Raw genomic sequence first — 27835 nt, 5'->3', positions numbered from 1 at the left:
CCATGAATGTCCTAGCTTACTACAGTTGACCCTTAAACAACAGGAGTTTGAACTGCATAGGTCCACTTATATGCAGATTTTTTTCAGTAGTAAATACTATAATACTACACGATCCACAGTTGGTGGAATCCATGGATGCAGAATTGCATTTACAGAAGGCTGACTATAAGTTATACTTGGATTTTCGACTGCACAGAGGGTCAGTTCCCCAAACCCCCTTATTCAAGGGTCAACTGTACTTTGAGAAAATTTCCAGGCCATGGCACAGGAAGGGGGTACCCAGGTCGATCCCAGTGCACTTCCTGAGCTGAGTAGATGCAGCTGAGAGTCTGGTGAGACCAAGACGGCTAGAGTACTAAAGAGGAACAGAACTCCCAAGATCTGCCAAGATTCCTCTTTCTCCCCACCCCCACATCCCAAGTGTTCAACAGCCTATTGATCTATGTGTTCATGTGTGATGTAACTACTGAAAGTGGAGGAAGAAAAAAATATCTGAAAGTATTCCAGAACAGTGTCTGATGCATGCTCAGAGCTGGGAATAGTACCTGTTCCCACCAGTTTGACTCAAAAAATGCATAATTCACAAGGGGCATTGGATAGAGTCCTCAGGAAGGTTTTGTCTCCTGTGGGGAATAATCAGCCCTTGTCTGAGCACCAATCTGGACCTTCCTAACAATTTATAAAAGCAAGAACTGAAAGGATCGAACTGTTTCCAAGTAACTGCATTCCAGAACAAATCACAAGAATATTTATAGGAATACAAAAATATCTAGCACCCAACAAGGTAAAATTCACAGTGTCTGGCATCCAAAGATTATCAGTTTACAAAGAAGTGGGAATATGACTGATAATAAGGTAATCAGTCCATCAAAATTGACCTAACATTGACAGAAATGTTAGAATTAGCAGACAAGGACATTAAAAGTTATTCTCACTGTTCCATATGTTCAAGAAGCTAGAGGAAAGACTGTTGAACAGAAACAGAAAATATAAAAAAGACTCAGATTGAACTTCTAGAAGTGAAAATTGCAATATCTAAGATGAAAAAATATACTGGATGGCAGTAACATTAAATTAGACTCTGCCAAGGAAAAGATTAGTGAATTTGAAGCCATAGCAGTAGAAACTATCCAAGATGAAGCACAGAGAGACTAAAGAATACAGAAGAATGAAAGAGCATCAGTGATTGCCAAATTAGTCGTAAGGACAGAATAAAGACATTTTAAAACTGAAAAAAATTTCCTCCCATTAATCTTTTCTTAGAAAGCTGTTGGAGGATGTTCTCCAGCAAACAAGTTAACCAAGGAACAGGTGACAAATTAAGTCATGGAATCAGATCCATCACGTGAGAGCACCAGGATGATAGCAAAGAGAAGTCTCATAGTGAAAGTTGCAGTTGCACAGCAAGCTTACATAACATGCATACCAGAATGAAGCAAGAAGAAAAAGCAATGATAGATTATCTGATATCTTTAAGCCAGTGGTTCTCAATTGGGGTGATTTCGCTGTCCCTTCTTCCCCCTCCCCCCAGGTCACTTGGCAATATTTGGACATGCTTTTGATTTGCCTGGTCCGGGGCTGGGAGATGGGTTGTAGGCATCTAGTGAGTAGAGGTCAGGGATTTTGCACAAGGCAATGCACAGGGCAGCCCCTCACAACAAAGGAATAACTGGCCCAAAATGACAGTAGTGTTGCTATTGAGAAACCCTAGTGTAAGCATACTAGCAAATTAAGTGGGAAAGGTAGAAAAAATTTTAGGATTGAGTTTTTAAGTTACACAAGTGAAAAGAATGAAGCTGTTGGTAGCTCTTGGAAAAACAAAATTTGTTTAAGAAAGCAAATATGAGTATGGTATGCACTTGGCCTGCAGTAAATTTTATATATTTTTAATATATATATTTATATATATATATCCTTAATATTATAAACAATAACTACTGGTATAACCAAAAAAGTCATGATATTAGATAATGTTAAGGTGTATATGTGAGAAAACGTATGAGAATGGGGATAGTCGTAGCAGAGCTACATCTTTGCCATAAGTCAGTATTTAATTTCTAAATTGATAAATCAAGAAATAGTGATAGAAGCTTATATCAAAATATGGAGGTAATTACCAAAAAGAAAATGTTAAAAGACTTCAAAGTGGTTGCCTCTGAGGATTAAGACTAGTGGAGGTTTGTGAAAGGTTGGAGTTGGGATTAAAATTTTTTTATTACAAGCCTTTAGGACTAGTATTTGATTTTTTAAAACTATAGGAATGTATTATTTTAATTAAAATTTTATTCTAAACAAAGACAAAATATTTTTGTCTGTATATGTATATAAATATATATATGCCCATCATTGAAGATATTCAGAAGATATACCAAAGTCTCTGAACAGATAGTTTCCTTGAATGGGACACATTTATTAATATGTATAGGTTCTAGTATAATACAAAATTTTTATTTATTATTCTAATCACTGAGTTTTCACCAAGATAGTCATTTCTAAATGTCAGGAAATAATTCTGATCATCCTAATGATACTGACTCAGTTATTTCAATGTTTTTCCCCTTGTGTTGCAGTTGCAGGATGTGAGTTTGAATCTATGGAATGTCTACAGCAAGATGGATCCTATGTCTCTGGAGACTTTGCTTTCAGAAGTAAGGAGCTATACTGTATTTAACTTATAAATATTACAACCAGCTCAATTATCCACTAATGGTATTTAACTTGTAGAAACTCAGGATATATTTTAGTTTGCTTTAGTCAAAGAATTGAACAGTTTCTCCCCCAATTATTATCTTAAACTTCTTGGGGGGTGGAAGGGGACCTCTTCCACTCTGAGGAAACCTCACCTGAGATGAGACCAAGGCTGCCTGCCTGGTCCAAGATTTAGGTTTTGACCTAAAGACATTCTTTCCGTTGGGCTGGACTTTAGAAAAACAATAAAGAGGGTGTCTTTTTGCACTCTTTCTCTGGCATGAAAAGATTAAAAAGTTGGTGTATGCCTTAAAAGAATCAAGGATTAGGCAGGGGTTGGCAACGTTTTTCTGTAAAGGGGTAGACAGTAACATTTTAGGCCTTGTGGGCCCTGTGTCTCTGTTCGAACTACTCAGCAATGCCATTATAGACAGTGCTTTAACAAATGAGTGTGTCTGTGTTCCAAGGAAAGGCCATAATTTACTGACTCCTGGATTAAAGGGTCAGGCATTAATTTTTCATCTGAACTTTGAAGAAAAAATTCACAGTGCGCAGAGCAATTTGCAATGAGGAGCAACAAACAAAACTAAGGTATAGGTACTTTGTTTAAACAGCTCAGTAGTGTCTCTCAGGGGTCATGGATGGATATGCATGGAAAAAGAACAGCTTGTATGTAGCCTTTTAATGAAATGAGCTGTGAAATCAAGACCCAACAAAAATAATTCAAAAAATGAAGACTGCACATCAGTCTCACAAATATTAATGCCTATACTTTAAGTAAAATGGTAGCAAACAGTATCATATTAAAAGAACATTCTGTGATGAAGCAGAGTTTATTAAGGGCTTAATATTTAGTTTAATATCAGGAAATCTATTAGTGTAATCACTACTGATTTTTCTCCTTGGAACCATTTATGATAACTCCATAGATGCTGAAAAGGCATTTGATGAAATTGAACATCCATTCTGTTAAACATTTCTAATAAAATAGGAATATAAAAGAAAATTAAAACCTGAACTTTTTGTTCTTTAAAAAGACCTAATCATCATCATCAATCCATGGCTTGCCTAATTATGGGAAAAAGTGAAAATGCAAAAATGACAACATTAAGAGTGTAAGAATGATGGTAATTCCCTGGCGGTCTAGTGGCTAGGACTCCATGCTTCTACTGCTGAGGGCCCAGGTTCAATTCCTGGTTGGGGAACTAAGATCCCGCAAGCTGCGTGGCATGGCCACAAGAAAAAAAAAAAGGAAAAAAGAGTGTAAGAATGTTAAATAAAATTTAACCAGAGACAAATAAGAGAGATAAGTAGTTTAGGAGTTTCTGCACAGTATCTGGGACCCATGCCCCACTTGCATGCAGTGCCCTGAACGTGAGGATGCTTCAGGTCACACATGGAAGCTAGACATAGCATTGTAGTTTTGAGAACATCACAAGCATCTCTGGAGTCAATGGAATGGGACCACTCAGGAGAGCATCTTTAGTTACACCTAGAAGAGCAGTGACATCATGCAACTGAAGAAGCAACAGTGGTAATCATCATGGGCTGTAGACCAGGCCATTTCCTGGTTTTCTGACTTCCAGTGAGCTTGGTATTCTTAAGTGATACCATGAAGAAGTAGAAAGGAAGCCCTTTTAATGTCTGATAGTGGACTTCCCATCTCACAGGAAGAGTGAGGAGGACTCAGGGCCAGATTTAATTTTATTTAGAAAGAATAAAGTAAGGTGATATTTCTTATACCAAAATATGATTGAGCACATTTATACCCACTACACTATGGAGAGCTCTTACAAATTGATAAGAAAAATAACAACAGTGGGGAACTAGGAGACAACCGGAATTGGCTGTTCACAAAATAAGAAATAAAAATGACCATGGTTTTCCACTCCCAGTTAGGGATATAGAAAGTCAAAAGAGACCATTATTCTCACCCTAATAACCAAAACAATCTGAATATGCAACAGAATAATAGTGTAAAATCATTAGAGAGCTGAAGATGCAAGGAAACCTCAAAGAACTCTGTTTTCTAAAAAAGTAGGGCCCTTCATAGGACACTGTTCTCATTTCCAGTAGAACAGCAGGAGGAAGAGAAATCTATCACAGACAGAGATAAGAAAAAATCAGTTGACCTTTTAAAGCGCTTTTAATGGCTGTATGTGAGTGAGTCAGCACCTACCCCTGAACTCTAAACCATAGGTCTTCACAAGCGCTCAGGGTAGTCCACCAAAGATTAGGAGCCAGGCAGGAGCACTGAGAACCATCCCCACTGAGGTACTTGACACTCAGCTATAACCTGGATTAGCGCAGGAGAGCTGAGAGCAGTCATTTGGAGGCATTCCAGGTCTTTACAGAGTATAAGCAGCTGCCCTCTTAAGGCTGGATGCGAGGTAGCAAGGCAAGGATCTCTCTACACAGACAGAGCCAAGGGGACTAGAGAGCAAAGAGAACTCGTTAGCCACCCAGAAAAGTGGTAGCCAGCTTGTAAAGCAGGGAGAGATTGTCCATGATTCCGCAAGCTGGTGGCTCAGCTATAAAATGCAAAGAGACTTCCAGAATCCTGTCCCAGTACTCTGAGCAAAATCTTTATCAAAGTTCACACCCCACCCTCGAAATACTTGAATTTAGTGATGAAGTAAACCAAACTACAAATGCTACAAAATGCAGACCCTGATCAATTATAGATCAAGTTGACTTAGATCCCTGCTTTAGTGGCCTAACAAAAGAAAGGGATCTAGTGGCCCTTTCCTAGAGGTAAATGGTACTGTTTACCTCTGTTTTTACTGGTCTTTTATACAAAATGTCTGGCATATGATTTTTTAAAAATTATAAGACCAGAAGAAACAAGAAAATTTGATCTGTTTAAGTAACTGATAAAAATGCTAAAGAATCTGGAAGAAAATGGGACAACATGTGTGAAGAGTTGAGGAATTTTAGCAGAGACCTGAAAACTATAAAAAGAACCAAATGGAAATGCTAGAAATGAAAAATATATGGTATAGAAATGGAGGATTTATTAGGTTGGCTAATTTATCAGATTAGACACAAATGAAGAAAAGTTCAGTGAACTTGAAGATAAGTCAATAGGAAGTTTCCAAACTGAAGGACAAAGAGAAAAAGAGCAAAAGGGGTGGAACAGAGCATCCAGTATCTGCCAGTGTCAAATGATCTAGCATAGTAGATCATTGGAGTCCCAGAAGGGAGAATAGAGAGAAAATGGGGCTGGAAATTTAAGTTGATAATGTCTGAGAACTTTCCAAATTGATGAAATAAAATACATCAATCCACAGATCAAGAAGCTCAGTAAACCCTAAGTAGGGTAAAATAAATATGTATGAAAATGACTATAAATTTGTGCAGGATCTCTGTGTTGAGTCTACAAGTGTTAATAAAATTCAAATCCAACAACCAAAAGAAGTTAAAATACAATTCTAGTCGTTACTTGTGCCTATAAAAAATTTTTAAAAAGGGAGCCAATCTGTACCCATATTACTTCTTAAAATCTACTTTTTTTTCTTCTCTCTTCTCTTGCTTAGCTGCTTCATAGCCTCCAAAGTTCTCTTTAAAAACTCTTTTTCTCTTCAATATCCAGATACTTTTCTGTTCACATGTATTTTCTCTTTGCTAAGACTGGTAATCTTATAGTCAGAATTAGCATCTAGGCCTTAATTTTTACTGGTCAGTCACTACTGGCAGCTCTTTGATGGCCAGGGATCCTACAGCTCCATGCTTCTTGGTCAGATCCTGCAAAGAGAAAATGCATACTGCTCTGAGATTTGATTTAGAAAGATGTTCAAAATATGTTTGGTGAGAAGAGTGTATTTCCATCTTTGTAAAATAATTTGTGTTCAGTGTCTTAGAAACTAAAGATGGTAGTCTCACTGGTGGTTGTTACTATTTTACTTATTTTCATTTTCTTGTATTTATTACATCATGTAATTCTTTTCTTTTAAATCTTTTTCTTCCTCCCTCCCTCCCTCCCTGCGTTGGGTCTTCATTGCTGTGCATGGGCTTTCTCTAGTTGCAGCAAGCGGGGGCTCTTCATTGTGGTGCACGGGCTTCTCATTGCAGTGGCTTCTCTTGTTGTGAAGCACAGGCTCTAGGTGCATGGGCTTCAGTAGTTGTGGCACGTGGGCTCAGTAGTTGTGGTGCACGGGCTCTAGAGCGCAGGCTCAGTAGTTGTGGGACATGGGCTTAGCTGCTCTGCAGCATGTGGGATCTTCCTGGACCAGGGCTCAAATCTGTGTCCCCTGCATTGGCAGGCGGATTCTTAACCACTGCACCACCAGGGAAGTCCTACCTCGTGTAATTCTTAAAAATACTTTTAAATATTGAAATTAAGCTTCTTTTCCCCCTTTGAGTCACCTGAGATCAGACACTGCCGGATGCCAGCATAGGGGCAAGAGTTCTGTCTTAAGTTCAGGGTCCTTTCCTGGTGGCCAAGGGCCAAGGCACACTGGCATGTTTCTTGGGGTTTGCAGACTTCTGCTGCTTATCTGATTTTGATATCCATCTGGGCCTGTCTTCTGGATTCGGCCTTCAGGAGTCTGAGCAGAGAGACTTTCTCTTCTTCATCATCAGATCCAACGAACCAATTCTACCTCCATACACAGTATCCATTTCCACAAATGCACTGTTTGTGCTGGGGAAAAATTGGAGAATAGTGTGTCTAGTGGAAACCACACAGGCTCTGGGTATCCCTTACCTAGATATATTTTCACTTTTGCTAGTTGTTAGTATTGCATCCTTAGGTCACTTTACCATTGAGTACCTCAGTCTCCTCATCTATAAAGTGGGCATAGAGAAGTACACAAGGATATTAGGAAGATTTGAATACAAACACACACAGACACACACACAGACACACACACACACACACACACACACAGACACACACACACACACACACACACACACACGTGAAATCTTCCATTTCAGTCATAGCATGGATTCCCAATGGTCTAGTGGTTAGGATTTGTCACTGTTGGTCATAGCATGGAGCTGAAGGCAGTATTTAATGATTCATTCCACCTTATTCTGTAATTAGTACTGACATATCCACCTCTTCAGGGAACTTTTTTGGGAGCAAAGTGCCTATCTTTTCTGTGTATCCCCCAAAGCGCGCAGTGTTTTTCCGTAGAAGATAGCCAGAAAATGGTGACTGCCCAACTGTATAACTCTACTTCTTATCGTAGACCCAAACCAAGGTGAGTGTCACCATGTAGGCCATTAAAATAGAAACATACTTTTGAGTTTGTTTCTAAATAGAATTGGAAAACAGAATAAAGTGTATTCTGTACTAATAGCTATATTGGTTCTTTTTGTTTTCCTAAGCCTCACAAAGTGAAGCATTCTGGTATAGCCCAAGGGATTGGACAGAGCCAATCAAGGAAAGCACAGACCCACAATGGGTTGCACAGCCTCAGATGTGACTTACCTGAGGCCAGTGATATGCATTATGGGTGTCTGAGAGGTAGAGCAGACAAGTTCCAGGAAATCAAGGTGGAGGCTCAGATGTTCTTAGCCAACTCCAGCTAGCCAACAGTAGAAGCAGAGAAATTGACAAGTACTGCAGACATCTAGTGTGTAAGGCCTGGTAATAAGCACTTTCTACAGGTTATTTCATTTAATTCCTATAATATCTCTGTAAGGTAAATAATAGCCCCCGCCATTATGCACATAAGGCATTTGCGGCTCAGAGAGATTAGCTCCCTTGCCCGAGGTCACACAGCCAGTAAGAGGCAAAGCAAAGTTTCCAGCACAGGTCTTTCTGAATCTAATCATAGTTTAGCTTTGCCTGCTTGTGTGTGTTTTAGGTTTCTTCTCATGTATGGATTCCCCCTCCTTCTCTTTGTTCCCACCCATCCCTCGCTAACTGTCTGTTGAAGAAACCAGATCATTGTCATACGGTTGTCCTTGCTGGGATTTTTTTTTTTAATTTATTTTATTTTTGGCTGCTTTGGGTCTTTGCTGCGCTCGGGCTTTCTTTAGTTGCAGCAAGTGAGAGCTACTCTTTGTTGTGGTGCATGGGCTTCTCATCGCGGTGGCTTCTCTTGTAGCGGAGCACTGGCTCTAGGTGCGCGGGCCTCAGTAATTGTGGCCCACGGGATCAGTAGCTGTGGCTTGTGGGCTGTAGAGCGCAGGCTCAGTAGTTGTGGCCCACGGGCTTAGTTGCTCCACAACATTTGGGATCTTCCAGAACCAGGGCTCGAATCTGTGTCCTCTGCCTTGGCAGGCAGATTCTTAACCCCCGTGCCACCAGGGAAGCCCCTTACTGGGATTTTGTTGATTGCATTCCCATGATGTAGTTTAACAGTTTCCCTGTCTTCTGTATTTCCTGATTATTAGTAATTGAATCTAGAGGTTTAATCAGTTTCAGGGTTGATTTTTAGAGGGAAGATTACTTCATAGAGGGTATTGTGTTCCTTACCAAGAAGTATGTGTATCGAATTGATTCTCTTTATTTTGTGAACAGCCATTGATATGCAATCTTCAGATCTTTACTTCATTAATTAGTCTTAATTCACTATTGCAAAATGGTGGTATTCCAATTCTATAATTCCTTCTTCATTTATATTCTCTAAAGAGAAATATTCAGCTTGCTAATATTGTTTATGCAGTGGTGACGTTCATGTAGGAAAAGCAAGATAAATGCTTGAATTCTTGCTTTCCTACATGACGTTCATGTAGGAAAAGCAAGATAAATGCTTGAATTCTTGCTTTTAAATGCTTGAATTCTTGAATTCTTGCTTTTGAAGTTTTCAAAATAAGGTTGGTTCCCAACCGTTTTCCAAAAGTAACCAGTAAAAAAAAAATAGTTTTTTAAAATATATCTAATTTTGAACTCATAGATTTAAATATGTTTGATATGTTTCTGTCCATTGCAGTTATCATCTTTACCGATGCTCTAAATTGTTCCATCTTTGGGCTGTGGTCTCACTTCAAGTTGGTTACAAATCCTTTTAACACAATCTTAATAGTCCTCAATAACTTCTCTGCTATATACTGTGACAAGATATTCCAGGCTTATCTTGTACGTTTCCTGTCTCAGACCTGGAATTGGTCATTTCTCTAGTAAGTTAGCACCCAGACTGTGGTAAGTCACCCACAGTCTGGGTGCTAGAAATTTTCCTTGCTCCTGGTTTGGTCATTGTTTCTAGATCTCTTCAGTGGACGAAACTAGGAAATTCTCTTCTCTCTCTCCCTGTTCCCTCGCCTTTTCTCTCCTTGTGTGTGTGTATGTGTGTATACACATATACATACTTATATATACATGCACATGTATATACATACATAGGTACACACATATATACCTGATTTTTATCCTATGTTATATATAAAACATACTCAGAAAACAATATCAGCACTGTGTCCTACGTATTACTGAAAATAATTTTAGACATATATTGACATATATGTAATGTAATACATGTGGGTGTATATAAATATATATATATATAATAAACAAAATATAGATTGTCTAGGCAGCAAATAGTGAAGTCACTTGAGAATGTTGTTTACACTAAGTATTCCCAGCAGAGATCCATTATGCTTTATGCCTAGGACCATTGCATGTCTAACACAGAGTTCATAGGTATGAGTACTTGTGTATCCTTAAAGAGAACAGTAGGGAAGAGCATAGATCCAGACAGCCAGTTTTAGTGCAGCAAACAGGATGCCTGCTGTAAGCAAGGCACTAGGCTGGGTGCTTGTCATGTACACTTACACAGTGTGAGATGGACAGTAAAGAGAACTATCCAATTTGAGTACAAATTAACAGCAACTTCCAAATAAGGACAAAGATGTCACTTGAGTATCTCAATCAAGCAAGTCATAGCTGATATTTTGGGTTAACTGATGATGCCTTAAAAAAAAGCCAGGAACACAAAGCAATGTGTAGTGGTTGGGAACAGGAATGAGTTCAGAGAGGAGGCTGAAAAGCAGCTGGGATGGGGGAGGGAGGCAGGCTGTATGTAGAGGAGAGTCAGCTGGGAAGGTGCAGAGTTCCTCATACTTGGAGGAGAGGATGAGGGAGGAAAGGGCTCTGGGCCACCTCTGGCCCCACTGAACTTCTAACTAAAGTCAACTAATTTGTCCTTAAACAAAGCTTCACTCTGTGAGCTTATGGTACTAGGTGTAGTGTCTCATAAATAGCTTTAGGTGACTCATAAATAACTCCCTCTTCAACAAGCGTTGCTAACTGTCCTTTTTAAAAACAGCTTTTAAAGGACATTACTGCCCTTTTTTTTTTTTTTCCCCGTTATGCGGGCCTCTCACTGTTGTGGCCTCTCCTGTTGCGGAGCACAGGCTCCGGACCGCAGGCTCAGCGGCCATGGCTCACGGGCCCAGCCGCTCCGCGGCATGTGGGATCTTCCCGGACCGGGGCTCGAACCCGTGTACCCTGCATCGGCAAGCGGACTCTCAACCACTGCGCCACCAGGGAAGCCCATTTACTGCCCTTTTAAAAAAAACAAAAAAAACAGCTTTATTGGAATATAATTTATATACCATAAAATTTACCCATTTAAAAAAAAAATTTACCCATTTTAAGTGTACAGTTTGGTGATTTTTAGTAAGTTTACAGAGGTGTGCAACTATCACCACAATTTGAATTTTAGAACATTTCATCAACCCAGAAAGTTCCCTTGTCCTCACTTGCAGTCAACCTCCATTCCCACTGTCAGCCCTAAGCAAACCACTGATCTACTTTCTGTCTCTAGATTTGTCTTTTCTGAGTATTTCATATACTGTAGTCTTTTATATATGGCCTCTTTCATTGGGCATAATGTTTTTGAGGTCCATCCATGTGGTAACATGTATCAGTAGTTTGCTACTACCTTTTAAACAACATATTTAAACGGTCTGGTATTTTGAGATCAGATGCAGTTTCATGATTCTGGTTTTCTAAAGTACCTCCTTGAATGAACACATTGTCTTTTCATTTTCTTTCTAGGATTTGGTGGCTTTTGAACGTCAGTGGACTAGCTTCTTCGCCAGTTTTGACACAGAAATTCCCTTCTTGCTGGAATTGTCTGAATCTCAGGCGGGTGAGGTATGTAAAGGAAGGGTTAAAGAGAAAGAAGAAATTGGCTAGTTTATTTATTGTTTTTATTTTTATTAAAAATTTTCTCAGGGCTTCCCTGGTGGCGCAGTGGTTGAGAGTCCGCCTGCGGTTGCAGGGGACACGGGTTCGTGCCCCAGTCCGGAAGGATCCCACATTCCGCGGAGCTGCTGGGCCCGTGAGCTATGGCCGCTGAGCCTGTGCGTCCGGAGCCTGTGCTGCACGACGGGAGAGGCCACAGCAGTGAGAGGGCCGCGTACCGCAAAAAAAAAAAAAAAAAAAGTTCTCAGAATACAGCACTACCAATCTGAATTTGGCTATCATTTCCTTAAGATTTGTTGCATGCTATAAAGAAGTTTTTAACTCCCATGCCAACCCCTATATAAGAAGGTTTTTTTTTTTTCTGTGCCAGTTTCTCTACAAGAAAGATACTCATTTGTCAGAGGTGGTGCCCCTGTCAGCCAGGAATTCTGTTGGGCACCAGTTAATAAGCCTAGGAATAATTCTCCACATGTGAATAGCACACCTTTGTCAGTCGAACCTCTAGGTAATGCCAAGCTTTCTTTCTAGGCAGACAACAGTAGTGAAGTTACTAGGTTCAGGATAAGACCCACTCCATGAGTAAACTGAGGTATGTAAATCAAGAACTAAGGCACAGGGGCTTCCCTGGTGGTCCAGTGGTAAAGAATCCGCCTTCCAATGCAGGGTACATGGGTTCGGTTCTTGGTCAGGGAACTAAGATCCCACATGCCGTGGGACAGCTAAGCCCACTTACCACAACTACTGAGCTCACACGCCTCAACTAGAGCCCGTGTGCTGCAAACTATAGAGCCCATGTGCTCTGGGGACTGTGCGCCACAACTAGAGAAGAGAAAACCTGCAGGCCACAACTGGAGAGAAGCCCGCGCACCACAGCAAAGAGCCCGCGCGCTGCAACAAAAGATCCTGCGTGCCTCAACGAACATCCCGCGTGCCACAACTAAGACCAGATGCAGCCAAAAATAAATAAAATAAATAAATAAATAAAGTAAGTAAGGCACAAAACTGGTTCCCAAACTATTCCCCAAAACTAGTCAACAGGAAGGATTAAAAGAGTGATCTTGAGCTTGCACTTGAGCTTACTTTGGGCTTGCACTGCCCGTCCTCAGTTCTGCTGTGTTCCACTGTGACCCAGAACAGGCCCTACTCCTGCCCTTTGGAACTGGAGTTGATCTTTGTTGCTGTGCATTTTACTTTTACATTATGTTATAAACCCCACAATATTTTGGGGTTATCTTTGTTTAAACAGTTGTCTTTTTTGTCTTTTAAAAATCTTTAACAGTATTTTTTAAAGATTTAAATAATTCAAAAATCTTACATATCTGCCCATGTAGTTAAAATTTCTGGTGCTGTTCATTTCTTTGTGTAGACACAGATATCCATTTGGTATGATTTCCTTTGCCCCGAAGGATATCATTTAACATTTTTTGTAGTGTGAATCTTCTGATGATTAATTCTTCCAGCTTTTGTATGTCTGAAAAAAAATTTTATTTCACTTTCGTTTTTTTCTAATTAATTATTTATTTATTTTTGGCTGCATTGAGTCTTTATTTGCTGTACGCAGGCTTTCTCTAGTTGTGGCAAGTGGGGGCTACTCTTCGTTGCACTGTGCAGGCTTCTTATTGCGGTGGCTTCTCTTGTCACGGAGCATGGGCTCTAGGCACTTGGGCCTCAGTAGTTGTGGCTCACGGGCTGTAGAGCACAGGCTCAGTAGTTGTGGCACATGGACTTAGTTGCTCGGCGGCATGTGGGATCTTGCCGGACCAGGGGTTGAACCTGTGTCTCCTGCATTTGCAGGCAGATTCTTAACCACTATGCCACCAAGGAAATCCTTCACTTTCATTTTTGAAAGTATTTTTGCTGTGTATAGAATTCTAGGTTGACAGTTTTTTCCTTACAGTACCTGAAAGATGTTCCACTCTTTCTCACTTGCATTATTTCTGATGAAAAGTCATTGATCTTTATCTTGATTCTTCTGTACGTAACTTGTCATTTTTCCCTCTGGTAGCTTTTATGATTTTCTCTTTCATTACTGGTTTTGAGTAATTTGATTATGGTATGTCTCACTGTAATTTTGATCATATTTCCTATGCTTGGGTTTTGTTGAGCTTTTTGGATCTGGATTTTTAGTTTCATCAAGTTTGGAAAGTTTTTGGCCATTATTTTTTCTGTTCTCTTTTCCTTCAGAGACTCCAATTACTTCTATATTAGGCCACTTGAAGTTGTCCCACCTCTCACTGATGCCCATTTCAGTTTTTTATTTTTTTTAATTCTTTTTTTCTTATTACTGATTCTAAGAGTAAAAAATATTCAAAAAGATATACTCAGTGAGGGCTTCCCTGGTGGCGCAGTGGTTGACAGTCTGCCTGCTGATGCAGGGGACACAGGTTCGTGCCCCAGTCTGGGAAGATCCCATATGCCGCGGAGTGGCTAGGCCCGTGAGCCATGGCCGCTGAGCCTGTGCGTCTGGAGCCTGTGCTCCACAACGGGAGAGGCTCCAACAGTGAGAGGCCCGCCTACCGCAAAAAAAAGATATACTCGGTGACGTGTCACTCCTGGGTTCTTACTACCATATTCTGATTCCCACTTTCTTCCCACCCTTTTTCCACCCATTCCATTACCAGTAGGTAACAAATCTCTTCAGTTTGTGGTTTATGTTTTCTGTCTCTTTTGCACAAATGATCAGATACATAGGTTATTTTCTTATATCCTTTCTTTCATTGAAGAGTAGCATACCATATGTAGTCATTTCCACTTTGCTCTTTTCACTTAACAGTGTATCCTGGAACTCTTTCTAGGTCAGTTCATTCTTTATTATAATTCATAATACAGTTGACCCTTGAACAACACAGGCTTGAACTACCTGGGTCCACTTGCATATTTTTCAGTAGTAAATACTACAGTACTACATGGTTCAGGATTGGTTGAATTCATGGATGCAGAGGAGCCGCGAATTCAGAGGGCCAACTATAAGTTATATGCAGAATAACCCCTGTCTTATGTATGTGTATTTAGGTTATTTTGCCGTTGCAAAGAGTGCCATAGTAAATAACTCTGTGCTTATGTATTTTCATATTGTTGGAGGTTTGTATACCTAGTAATGGGATTGCTGGGTCAAAAGGTAAGTGCATATGTAGTTGTGTTAGCTATTGCCAAATTTCTCTTCAGAAAGGTTGTCCTGATTTGCATTCCCACTAGCAACATATGAGAGTGCCTGTTTTACCACAGCCTCACCAATAGAATGTGTTGTCATACTTTTTAATTTTTGACAGTCTCATCGATGAGAAATGGTATCTTGGTATTATTTTAGTTTGTGTTTTTCTAATTATGACTAAGCTTGAACACTTTTTCATATGTTTGAAGGCCATTTTATATTTTATTTTCATGTCTTTTTCCCATTTTAATATTGGTACAATACTATTAACTGAGCTATAGAGCACAGGTTTTAGGTCTTTTGTTCCTTGTTTTTTACGAGTTCTTTATATATTTAGGGTATTACCTTTTTGTCTGTGATATATATTCCAAATATTTCTTCCTTATTTATCAATTGCTTTGTTTATGGTGGTTTTTTGCCATGCAAACTTTTTATCTTTATGTAAATGTATTAATATTTTCTTTTATTGCCTCTGGATTTTCAGTCATATACAGAAAGGCTTATAAATCTAAGGTTAAAGAGGAATTTACCCTTTTAGTACTTGTATGGTTTAATTTTTTTAATTTAGATCCGTAATTCACTTGGGATTTTTTGTGTATATGATGTGAGATATGGATATGTTGTGAGATATGGATCTAATTTTATCTTTTTTTCCCAAATCCAGTTAGAATCCTGACTATGCAGCTCACTAGCTCTGTGACCTGGGACAAGTTAATTAAATTAGCTAACTCATCTGTAAAGAGGGGATCATGATAGAATGAATTGCGTAGGTTGTTACTAGGACTACAGTTGACCCTTGAACAGCACTGGCATTAGAGACCCAGACCCTCCAGACCCTCCACACAGTCGACAATCTGCATTTAACTTATAGCCAGCCCTTTGTGTACACAACGCCTCCTTATACGCAGTCCTTCCATATTTGCGGTTCCTTGGCATCCGCGGTTCCACATCCACAGATTCAGCCAACTGCCTGTCATATATTACTGTGGTATTTACTATTTTAAAAGATCCACATATAAGTGGACCTGTGCAGTTAAAATGTGTTGTTCAAGGGTCAACTGTACTTGAGATAATACATTTAAATGCCTGTCACAGTTCACATGGTAAACCCTCAATAAACTTTAGCTGTTATTCCTTTAATATATAAAGAGTTTTTACAAATCAGTAAGACAAACTCCAAAACTCCAATTGATAAACATACAGAGGATGTAAATAAACAGTTAATTACCAAAGGGAAGTCCAAATGGCCATTGAACATATCTGAAATATTCTACTTCATTAAAAATCAAAGGGGTATAAAATAAAAACAACAACGAGGTACCATTTTTCGTTTGTCAACTTGACAAATATATTTTTAAAAGGACATTTATTGGACAGTGCTTACCCTGAGATAGGCACACTCAGATATTGTAAGTGGAAGTGTACATTGATCAGACTTTTTTGAAAAACAATTTGGCAATATAGTTTTGCCTTCTTACCCTATAATTTCATTTCCAGATTTGCCTTAAGGAAATAATCAGAGCTGTAGATAAAATTTATGAGAAGTTATTCATTACAGTATTATTTATGATATAAGAGTTAGTAGCAATATAAATTTCCAAGAATAAAGGACTATTTAATAAACTTTGGTACAATCTATATATATTCTATGAATATACCATAGAAGAAAGATTTGAAGAAAATGTACCAGAACGTTAATAGTTCTTAGAGATTGTAGGTGGTTTTTATTGTATTCTAAAATAAGCATATATTATTTATTTAATGGGGGGGGAAACAATCAGTATTATTTAAGGGGATTAGAATTGCCTTTTGAAGTTTTGAACTCTTGACAAAGACCCTGCATATCAGTGTTTGATTAGTGTTTAGCCTAGCACTATGCACATCAAAGCTGAGAAGTACTTCTGTGGTTTCCTGGGAAACTTCTGTCAGTACTTCTAAGTCACTTGGATTCTCCCTCATTACTCATTTTAAATTAGTATACTAGAATTAATATATATTATAATTTATAGAATTAAAATAATTCTAATTATTGGAAATGTAGAAAAAAATTTAATAGAAGAAAAAGATTCCTATATGGTTAGTAACTTAGAACACAGATGGTGGTTTGTCCAATTTCCTTTCAGTAGTTAAAAACTGTAAAATTTGACAAGGATTTTTCTTTACCTTCCTTTTCCTTTCTTTTTCTTTTGCAGCCTTTTATCTTTTTTCTTTGCTAATTGTTGTTTGTTTGCTTTCTATCCCCAAAATTCATGTTGTTATCCACCACATATGTCCTCCCATGTTCTTATAACAATCTATAAACATGTATCTCTCCCTCTTTCTCTCTCTCTCTCTCTCTCTCTCTCTCACACACACACACACACACACGCACGCACACACACACTATAAGCACACATACATGCATATATGATGGGTTTGTGATTGTTTTATAAAACTGTGATCTTAATATATATAATGTTGACTTCTTTTTTAGCCATTCAGAAGTTACTTTAGTCATGGAATGATTTCCAGTCATATAACTGAAAATAGGTAAGATTCTTGGGAAAGAAATTGAATGGTAATAGAGAAAATGGGGTTGACAAGGGGGTGGAAATGGGAGAGAATCTAAGTACAGAAGCTGGAGTCAGGAAAATATGGGTTGACTTTAATCATCACAGAGTAAGAAATCCATACTCTATAAAATTGTCTGTTTCACTGCTTTTGTATTAAAGTTTTATGTTAAGGTGGCTTTTAAAACATTGTAACTTGCTAAAATCTAAAGAAAGGAATTTTTTATTCCATCAGTAACCCAGCAAAGCTAGAGGAAGCAGAGTGTCCAAGGGCTGGGCAGTGATCAACAGTGGCTTGTTGGGGAGTAAAAGGGATTGGGCATAAAGGTCCAGCCCCAGGAAGACATGGGAGCAATGAGGGTTGCTGCATTTGTTTTCTTGAAGTGTTTCCTTCAGTACCTCTTTTGCAATGATAATCAGGAGGGCCCAGCAGCGGATAGTTCCTCTGATGGATAAATGCGAGTAGATCTTTCCTTTCTTTTCTTCCCCAATTGCAGTCCAATCTGGTAATGAGACAGACTACCCTGGCTGGGACTCAGAGTCATCTTTTTCTGCACAGAGTCTCACTTAACTTGAATTAAGCATCAGAATAGAATCAGGGTCATTTTTACTTTTAACAGCCCCAGTTTGTCTGAAGCTTAAGGAAGTATGTTTACGAACAATGAGAAGAAATACAAAGGATTTTCCACATGACATACTCTAAGGGCAATTTAAGGAAAGGGTATGGGATAAAGAAAGCTGTCTTAGTCTGTTTTAGCTCCTGTAACAAAAATACCATAGACTGGGTAGCTTATAAACAACAAACATTTATTTCTCCATTATAGTTCTGGAGACTGGGAAGTCCAGGATCATGGCACTGGCAGATTTGGTGTCTGGTGAGGGCCCACTTTCTCATAGATGGGTGTCATTTCACTCTAACCTCACATAACAGGAGGGGCAAGGGGGATCTCTCTGGAACCTCTTTTATAAGAGTTTCTTTTATAATCTTGTTCATGAAGGCTCTATCCTTATGACCTAATCACCTCCCCAAATCCCTACCCCCTAATACCATCACTTTGGGGGTTAGGATTTTAACATGTTGAATTTTGGGAGAACACAACATTCAATCCATAGCAGAAACTATCTTTTTAAAATATCCTTTAGTCATTGACTATTTGTTGACAAATAGGTGTGACATACTAAGCAAGAGATACATGATTTAAAAATAAACCAGACACAGTCTCTTCCCTCATGGAGTGAATAGTGTGGTGGAGAAATAAGACGTTAATCAAGCAACCTCACAAAGAAATATGTAATTGCAAACTCTGATTGACGCCTTGAAGGAAAAAAGAACATGGTACTGTGAAGACCACACTGGAGAGCTGACCTCTGGGGGGAGATGAGATGTGAATGATGAGTAAAGATAATTAAGGGATAAAAGCAGTGGTCCTGAGATGAGAACGTAAGGAACATAAAAGAAATGTGTGTCGAGGAACATAAAGAAGATGAGTTTGGCTGGAGTGTGGAAGTTGGGAGAGAGTGGTCTTATATGGAGCTAAAGAAGTTGGCCAGGCCAGACCATGTTAGTCTTTGTTGGCCATGTGAAAGATTTCAGCCCTTCTCCTGAAAATAAAGGCTTTGAATGTTTAAAAGATTATCTTCTCTGCAATGTGGAGAATGGATTATAGGAGGGCAGAGTGGAAGCAGAGTGGAAAGTAGGGAAACTCTGAGGAAGCATTGCAGCCAAGAGGAAAGAGGGAAGAGAGGGATGGGTGCAGGGACGGGTAGGTGTGGTGGTGAGAACATTTGCAACCCTACTTTCCTCCTTCCCTCCTAAAGCTACTTGGGAATGGTTAACAGCTCTATTGTTTGTCTACAGTGTGAGTATCACAACTGCTATCATTCTTGAAAATGTATATTTCTATCAAAATGCTATTGTATAAAACTGGGATTTTGCTCCATCTCTGTATCGTGGACAGCAAACTTACAGAACTTTCTCCTTAAGCAGCAGGACAAGCTAAAAATATAAACATGGCTTGGGTTTAGGTATGTCCCTATGGGTCAGTAGGAGGAGTCAAAGATAATCTGGTATCTCTTCCCAACCAGCAGGGAGCATTAGGTGGACTGTACTAATCACCTTGCTCAAACCGCAGGATGACAGTCAGAGAAGCCCAAGAACTCACTCATTTGGAAGTTTCCCTAGCCAGTACTCTCTTCACTAATTACATGTTTTTGATTTGCCACTCTAGCCCTAATAGGCAGCCATTTGTTCTCTTTGGTAATCATTCCACACGAGAAAACCTGAATGCTGGCAACTTTAACTTCCCTTCTGAAGGGCACCTGGTACGCAGCACTGGTCCCAGCGGGAGCTTTGCCAAACACATGGTGAGTGGCTTGACTACCTGGTGCTTAATTGGTTTTATTATCAAATAGGGAGGAGGGGAGCTGGATAAATGGAACCTTTCCAACTAGTGTATTGATTTAACCTTGAACTTGAAGTTGTTTTGGTGTGAAAAGTGATTAAAAACTGTGTATTTTTATATAAGTACTAGATATGATTTGAAAGTATCATATTTAATTTTTAAATATTGAAGGGTAAAGGTTAAAAAAATACTTTCACGAACCAAACTTTCAGTTATCCAAGTAGTATCAACAGTAGAATAAGAATTTTAAATTAACTTGAAAATAGACAGTCATTCCAAGCCTAAATTTGCTATGTCTTGACTGTTACATTTCAAGTGTTAAAAGAGAACTATCATCTAGAAATCTATATCCAGTGACAACCTCCTTCAGTAATGAAGGGGTAATCAAGACATGCTCAGATGAAAGAAAACTAAGAGAATTTGTTGCCAGCAGACCTACCCTAAAAGAATGACTAAAGGAAGTTTGGTCAAAACAAAGAAGAAATGATAAAAAAATTTAAAAAAAAAGAAGGAATCTTGGAACAATAAGGAGGACAAAAGAACACAATGATAAAACCAGAACATTTTTTTGTATACTTTAAAATAGTGAATTTTATCTCAAAAAAATTGCAAAAAAAGAAACCAACCCCAGTGCACACCCACATTGTGGATGACTTAGCCAATTTCTGTTTTTAGGTCTGTATGACTCCAAAGCCAAAGGGCTTTCAGTCATTAACTCAGTAATCATTATTGAGTGTCTACTATGTGCCAGTCACTGTGCTAGGTGCAAGGAAAATATAGTCATGGTCTTTGCCTCGAAGGATCTTACAGACTAGTAGAAGAGTCAGTGAGGATGGTGCTGTGAAATGTTTGGAGCAATAATTTAGCCATCCATTACACACCTTAGAATGGCTGAAACACTGACAACACCAAATGTGGAGCAACAGAAACTCTCATTCATTACTGGTGAGAATGCAAAATGGTACAGCCACTTTGGAGGACAGTTTGGCAGTTTCTTGCAAAACTAAACATACTTTCAACATCAGTCATGCTCTTTGGTATTTACCCAAATGAGCTGAAAACTTAGGTCCACACAAAAACCTACATAAGGAATTTTTTCTTATAACATCACTTTTCATAATTGCCAAAACTTGGAAACTTGGAAGCAGCCAAGATGTCCTTCAGCAGGTGACTGGATAAATAAACTGTGTTACATCCATACAGTGGACTGTGTTTCAGTGATAAAAAGAGCTATCAAGCCACAAAAAGACGTGGAGGAACCTAAAATGTATATTGCTAAGTTAAAGAAGGCAATCTTTAATGGCTACATAGTATATGACTCCCACTATATGACATTCTGGAAAAGGTACAACAGTGGAGGCAGTAAAGGGAATTCCCTGGCGGTCCAGTGGTTAAGGATTCCACGCTCTCACTGCCACTGTCACTGCCGAGGGCCTGGGTTCAATCCCTGGTCGGGGGAACTAAGATCCTACAAGCCACGCAGTGCAGCCAAAAAAAAAAAAAAAAATGGAGACAGTAAAAAGATCAGTTGTTGCCTGGAGTTTGGGAGGAAGGGAGAATAGATGGATCTTAGTGGATTTTTAGGGAAGTGAAACTATTCTGTATGATATTGTCATGATGGGCACATGTCATTATACATTTGTCATAACCCATAGAATGTACAATACAAAGAGCGAACCCAAATGTAAACTATGGACTCTAGTTAATAATAATTTATCAATATTAGTTCATCAGTTGTAACAAATATAATATTACAAGACAAATAATAGGGGAAATTGTGGAGGCAGAGGGAAGGACAGGAGATAATGTGGGAACTCTTTGTGCTTTCGGATCAGTCTTTCTGTCAACCTAAAACTGCTCTAAAAAAAAATAGTCTATTACCAAAACAAAAATGTAGCAGGTTATTTATACAACTTTCTGTAATAATTGGGGTTCTTTATTTTACAAACGTGAAAACCTAATGAAGTCAAGGAACTTACTGAGACCTGGTCCTGGGGTGGTAGGGGGCCTAGTTATGAACTTTCATCTTCATTCAGCTCTGTTTCAAGGTGACATACTTATCTTTTCCATTTCTGTGCCATTTGTGAATAATTTACAAATTAACAGGTGATATTAAATCTGAAAATCCAGATTATCTGAGCAATTTTACATTACACATGCAAATTCTGTTGTACCAATTTCCTTTTTAATGTACATGTCAATAACATTTTTTTTCCAGTATAGTCGATTTACAATATTGTGTTAGTTTCAGGTGTATAGCACAGTGATTCAGTTATACATATATATGTGTGTGTGTGTGTGTATATATACACACACACACACACACACACACACATATTCTTCAGATTCTTTTCCCTTATAGGTTATTACAAAATACTGAGTATAGTTCCCTGTGCTATACAGTAGGTCCTTGTTGGTTATCTATTTTATATATGGTAGTGTGTATATGTTAACCCCAGCCTCCTAATTTATCCCTCCCCTCACGCCCTTTTCCCTTTGATAACCATGAATTTGTTTTCTATGCCTGTGAGTCTCTTTCTGTTTTGGAAATAAGTTCATTTGTATCTTTTTTTTTTTTAGATTCCACATATAATATCATATGTATTTATCTTTTTCTCTCTCTGGTTTACTTCACTTAGTATGATCATCTCTAGGTCCACCCATGTTGCTGCAAATGGCATTATTTCATCCTTTTTTTGGCTGAGTAGTATTCCACTGTATATATATACCACATCTTCTTTATCCATTCATCTGTTGATGGACATTTAGGTTGTTCCATGTGTTAGCTACAGTAAATAGTGCTGCAGTGGACATTGGGGTGCATTGTATCTTTTCAAATTATGGTTTTCTCCAGTATGTGCCCAGGGGTGGGATTCCTGGATCACATGCTAGCTCTATTTTTAGTTTTTTGGGGAACCTCCATACTGTTCTCCATAGTGGCTGCACCAATTTACATTCCCACCAACAGTGTAGGAGGGTTCCCTTTTCTCCACACCCTCTCCAGTATTTATTATTTGTAGACTTTTTTTTTTGCGGTACGCAGGCCTCTCACTGCTGTGGCCTCTCCCGTTGCGGAGCACAGGCACCGTACGCACAGGCCCAGCGGCCACGGCCCACGGGCCCAGCCGCTCCGCGGCACGCAGGATCCTCCCAGATCGGGGCACGAACCCGCGCCCCGTGCCCCAGCAGGCAGACTCTCAACCCCTGTGCCACCAGGGAAGCCCCTGTAGACTTTTTGATGATGCCATTCTGACCAGTGTGAGATGATACCTCATTGTAGTTTTGATTTACATTTCTCTAATAATTAGTGATGTTGAGCATCTTTTCATGTGCCCTTTGGCCATCTGTATGTCTTCTTTGAAGAAATGTCTATTTAGGTCTTCTGCCCATTTTTGGATTGTGTTGTTTGTTTTTTTGATATTGAGCTGTATGAGCTGTTTGTATATTTTGGAGATTAATCCCTTGTCAGTTGCATCTAAACATCAATAAATTTGATGTTTATATAGGCTTACATAAATTTGTGACCTCATCTAAGGAAGCAGGTTTGAAATACATGGCACCTTAAAAAAAAACCTTTAGTTAGGGAAAATTTAGAAATCCAAGGAACATGTTTTGAGGAAATAAGCCTATTAACCAACAATTAGAATTATATACATGATTTTTCATTTAGGATCATGGCAGTATTGATCATATTCACTATGGTATAGTTTAGATTAGTCAGAATTAAATTTTTATTTCAAATCTACAACTTGGATTACAGAAAAATGCCATATATTCTCTTGTGACTTCCTTAATGGAGTAAAATAGAAGGAATGAATATTTGTGTCATATTTAGCTGTTTTTAAGATACTGTGCTAGGCTTCCCTAATGGCACAGTGCTTGAGAGTCTGCCTGACAATGCAGGGGACACGGGTTTGAGCCCTGGTCCAGGAAGATCCCACATGCCACGGAGCAACTAAGCCCATGCGCCACAACTACTGAGCCTGCGCTCTAGAGCCCGTGAGCCACAACTACTGAAGCCTGCACACCTAAAGCCAGTGCTGTGCAACAAGAGAAGCCACCGCAATGAGAAACCTGCACACCTCACGAAGAGTAGCCCCCGCTCACCGCAACTAGAGAAAGCCCTCGCGCAGCAACAAAGACCCAATGCAACCATAAATTAATTAATTAATTAATTAAAAAAAAATAAGATACTGTGGTAATTTCCTTTCCTCTATTTCTTGTGGTAGCATTTTTGCATTTTGTACCTACTATCCTAGGAACCCTGATGAGATTGTTGGATTTTCAAAAAAGAAAAGGACATCCATTTCCATCTGTATAAATGAACAACTAAGCAGGGAAGAAAAATAAGAATTTAAAAATCTAGAGAACTTATTTTCTCTTCTGGATGGCCTGTGTACAGAGATAAAATACAAGTGAAGGTGGGAACCTGGGTATCACCTCCTTTCCTGAATTTGTAGCTGCCTTCCCATATATGCATATCATGTCAGCCAAGGTCCAAACTGTGAAAGTTCTGCACTAAACATTAATGACAGTCAAAACCCAAGCACATTTTGTCTTCTTTTCTTTCTAAGCTGTTAATTCTTTAGCATCCTGGGCTGACCCAACAGCAGCCTCACAATGTAGCCAAAGTTATAAAACACACACAAGATACCTTTGGAAAAACAACAATTAAAGGTGACCTTTTGGGCTTCCCTGGTAGCGCAGTGGTTGAGAGTCCCCCCACTGATGCAGGGGACATGGGTTCGTGCCCCGGTCCGGGAGGGTCCCACATGCCGCAGAGCGGCTGGGCCCGTGAGCCATGGCTGCCGAGCCTGCGCGTCCGGAGGCTGTGCTCCACAACGGGAGAGGCCACAACAGTGAGAGGCCCGCGTACCACAAAAAAAAAAAAAAAAAAAAAAAGGTGACCTTTTCCCCTATGCGTTTAAAAAATAATAAATCAGCTGTTGGTAAAATAAAATGGATTTCTATTAACTATACACTTTTTGTTTCTCTAACAGTACACACTTAAGTCCCTGCTCCTTTTTTACTTTTTTTTTTTTCCTGATATCCAGGTAGTACAGTGTGTTTCACCAAAGGGACCCCTTGCTTGTTCAAGAACATACTTTTTTGGAGCTACTCATGTTCCTTACTTGGGTAAGTCCATATAAGTTGTCATCTCATCAACTTATCTAATGAAAATTTTCTCCCATGAACTAGAAGTGGACTTGAGATTTACTACTTTCCTCAGAAACTCATTTTGTAGCCTGTAATTCCTTGTTGATGTGCCTAACACATTTCTCACAATGTATTTCAGGAGGAATAATTATCAGCTCAATATATATTAGGTCCAATCATGTGTGAGACCAAGTGCTTGGTATCAGAGGGAAGGCAAAGATGCGTCAGCTGTAGTTGGAGATAGCAGGAGGAGATATGGGCTGCAATGGGAGTTTGGATGACTCAGCCAGGTGCCTGTTGTTCTAGTGAGGAAGGTGAGGAAGAGCCATGGTAGAAGGGTACCCATAAGCTGGGAACATTGACAGGAGCAAGTGCTCTATGCTGAGGAGCCATTCAGAAAGGCTAGGCTGACTGAGGCTATCCTCTTTGCTGGGGTAACCAGAAGCTGCAGACATCCAAAGAGACAGAGAGAAGAACTCTTGAATGAATGAGGGTCCCAGCACTGTTCCACAGAGGAGAGTACATCAGAAACCAGGTTTTCTCCTGAGCATTGTTATATAAGCCGGGAAACTCTGAAAGAAGCATGACTTGGGTTGGATAATTAAGGAGGTGAAGAAAGAGGCAGAACTGAGCCTGCTTACTTATACCTCCTAATTTAAAAATTTAAAAATAAAAGCAATACCATATGACCCAGCAATCCCACTACTGGGCATATACCCTGAGAAAACCAAAATTCAAAAAGAGTCATGTACCAAAATGTTCATTGCAGCTCTATTTACAATAGCCCGGAGATGGAAACAACCTAAGTGCCCATCATCGGATGAATGGATAAAGAAGATGTGGCACATATATACAATGGAATATTACTCAGCCATAAAAAGAAACGAAATTGAGCTATTTGTAATGAGGTGGATAGACCTAGAGTCTGTCATACAGAGTGAAGTAAGTCAGAAAGAAAAAGACAAATACCGTATGCTAACACATATATATGGAATTTAAGAAAAAAATGTCATGAAGAACCTAGGGGTAAAGCAGGAATAAAGACGCAGACCTCTTAGAGAATGGACTTGAGGTTATGGGGAGGGGGAAGGGTGAGCTGTGACAGGGCGAGAGAGAGTCATGGGCATATACACAGTAACAAACGCAGTAAGGTAGATAGCTAGTGGGAAGCAGCCGCATGGCACAGGGATATTGGCTCGGTGCTTTGTGACAGCCTGGAGGGGTGGGATGGGGAGGGTGGGAGGGAGGGAGACGCAACAGGGAAGACATGTGGGAACATATGTTTATGTATGACTGATTCACTTTGTTATAAAGCAGAAACTAACACACCATTGTAAAGCAATTATACCCCAATAAAGATGTTAAAAAATAAATAAATAAATAAATAAAATAAAAGCAAAAACATTCCAGAGATGAAGATTCTACATGTCTTCTCTGGTGTTTAGTGGTGATGCTGATTGGTTGTCAAGGTCAGTGTCAGGGATGATGGTCTGGGAGGATACTGGCAGAAACTAGGTTTCACTGTTGTTTGTGCTTGTACAGTATTTAACTCAAAAGAAAAAAAGTTCTTGACATCTTCAAATTAAGAAATTCTAGCCTCCTTGTGAAAGTGTTTGCATCTCCTGTAATCTTGTCACATTCTTAATACATGGTCCTCTTTCACAGGAGATGACAACAAGCTGCCCAAGAAAACTGAACAAATGTAAGTCTTCATTTCTATTACATTTTTTTCTTTCTCACATTGAGTTACTCAGATGTTGAGATTGTCCCATTTACCTCCTTTTGAGATCAGCATTGGGTAGGACATTTGGCTTAAGAGGTGAGCAGAGGGACGTTCCTGGTGGCCCAGTGGTTAAGAATCCACCTTCCAATGCAGAGGACGTGGGTTCTATCCCTGGTTGTGGAACTAAGATCCCCACATGCTGCAGGGCAAATAAGCCCGCACCACAACTACCGAGGCTGTGCTCTCTGGAGTCCACGTTGCTGCACCTAAGACCCAATGCAGCCAAATAAGTAAATAAATAAATAAATAAGTAAAATAAGTAAGTAAAGTAGAGCTGTGTAGTCTCCCAGAATGTCCCAGCCCCTGTCTTTCATCTTGAAGTCTAGGCTAGAGACACTGCCAGGTTTGCCATCTGCTCCTCTCTCCAGACTCAGAGACTTCCTGCCTGCACACCCATGCATTTAAGTGGCATAACGCTTCTTAATATATTTTCTATATAGTGCATTTTTTAATAGGGCTTTCCAAAAAATAAAACATCCTGAAACCCATTGGTAGAACCTGTGTGAAACCACATCTGGTCTGAGAGGTGTTTCCTCTGAATTTGACACTGAGACTTATGGAACAGAGCTAGGATCTCAACTCAGGCCATGCAACTCTCTAGAAAGGGCCTAGTGTTGACTTCTCTCCTGCCCCCCGCCCCCCAGTATAGCAGGAAACCAAAGACAAGAAGTAAACTCATTAATGCTTGTCTGCTTGGGCTACCGTAAAAAATTACCACAGACTGTGTGGCTTAAACAACAGAATTTATTTTCTCACAATTCTGGGGACTAGAAGTCCAAGATCTAGGTACTAGCAGAGTTGCTTTCTGGTGAGGCTTCTCTCCTTGAGTTGCAGACCACCACCTTCTTAGTGTTGTGCTTACATGGAGAGAGAGAAAGATCTCTGGTGCCTTTTCCTTTTTTTAAAAAAAAAAAATATTTATTTATATTTTAGCTGCATTGGCACATGGGATCTTTCGTTGAGGTGCACGGGCTTCTCTCTAGTTGTGGCATGTGGGCTTCT

At 39.5% G+C, this 27835-nt stretch overlaps 1 protein-coding gene across 5 annotated transcripts in view; it reads left to right on the top strand.

The window, feature by feature from the left end:
- The window catches only part of DNAAF9 (dynein axonemal assembly factor 9), a 149414-nt gene that overhangs the window by 47228 nt on the left and 74351 nt on the right, over nt 1–27835 (top strand). For all 5 annotated transcript variants that reach the window (XM_079946548.1, XM_079946546.1, XM_079946545.1 and 2 more), the window contains 6 exons: nt 2571–2648; nt 11642–11740; nt 17416–17471; nt 19720–19855; nt 24948–25029; nt 26716–26752. In XM_079946548.1, the coding sequence (XP_079802674.1) occupies nt 2571–2648; nt 11642–11740; nt 17416–17471; nt 19720–19855; nt 24948–25029; nt 26716–26752 (488 nt within the window). The remainder of the gene's footprint in view (nt 1–2570; nt 2649–11641; nt 11741–17415; nt 17472–19719; nt 19856–24947; nt 25030–26715; nt 26753–27835) is intronic.

The sequence above is a fragment of the Stenella coeruleoalba genome (assembly GCF_951394435.1).
Source record: "Stenella coeruleoalba genome assembly, chromosome: 15".
NCBI classification, from domain to species: domain Eukaryota; kingdom Metazoa; phylum Chordata; class Mammalia; order Artiodactyla; family Delphinidae; genus Stenella; species Stenella coeruleoalba.
Note: the sequence above shows the minus strand (reverse complement) of the source record. Positions and strands in the feature narration are given on the sequence as shown.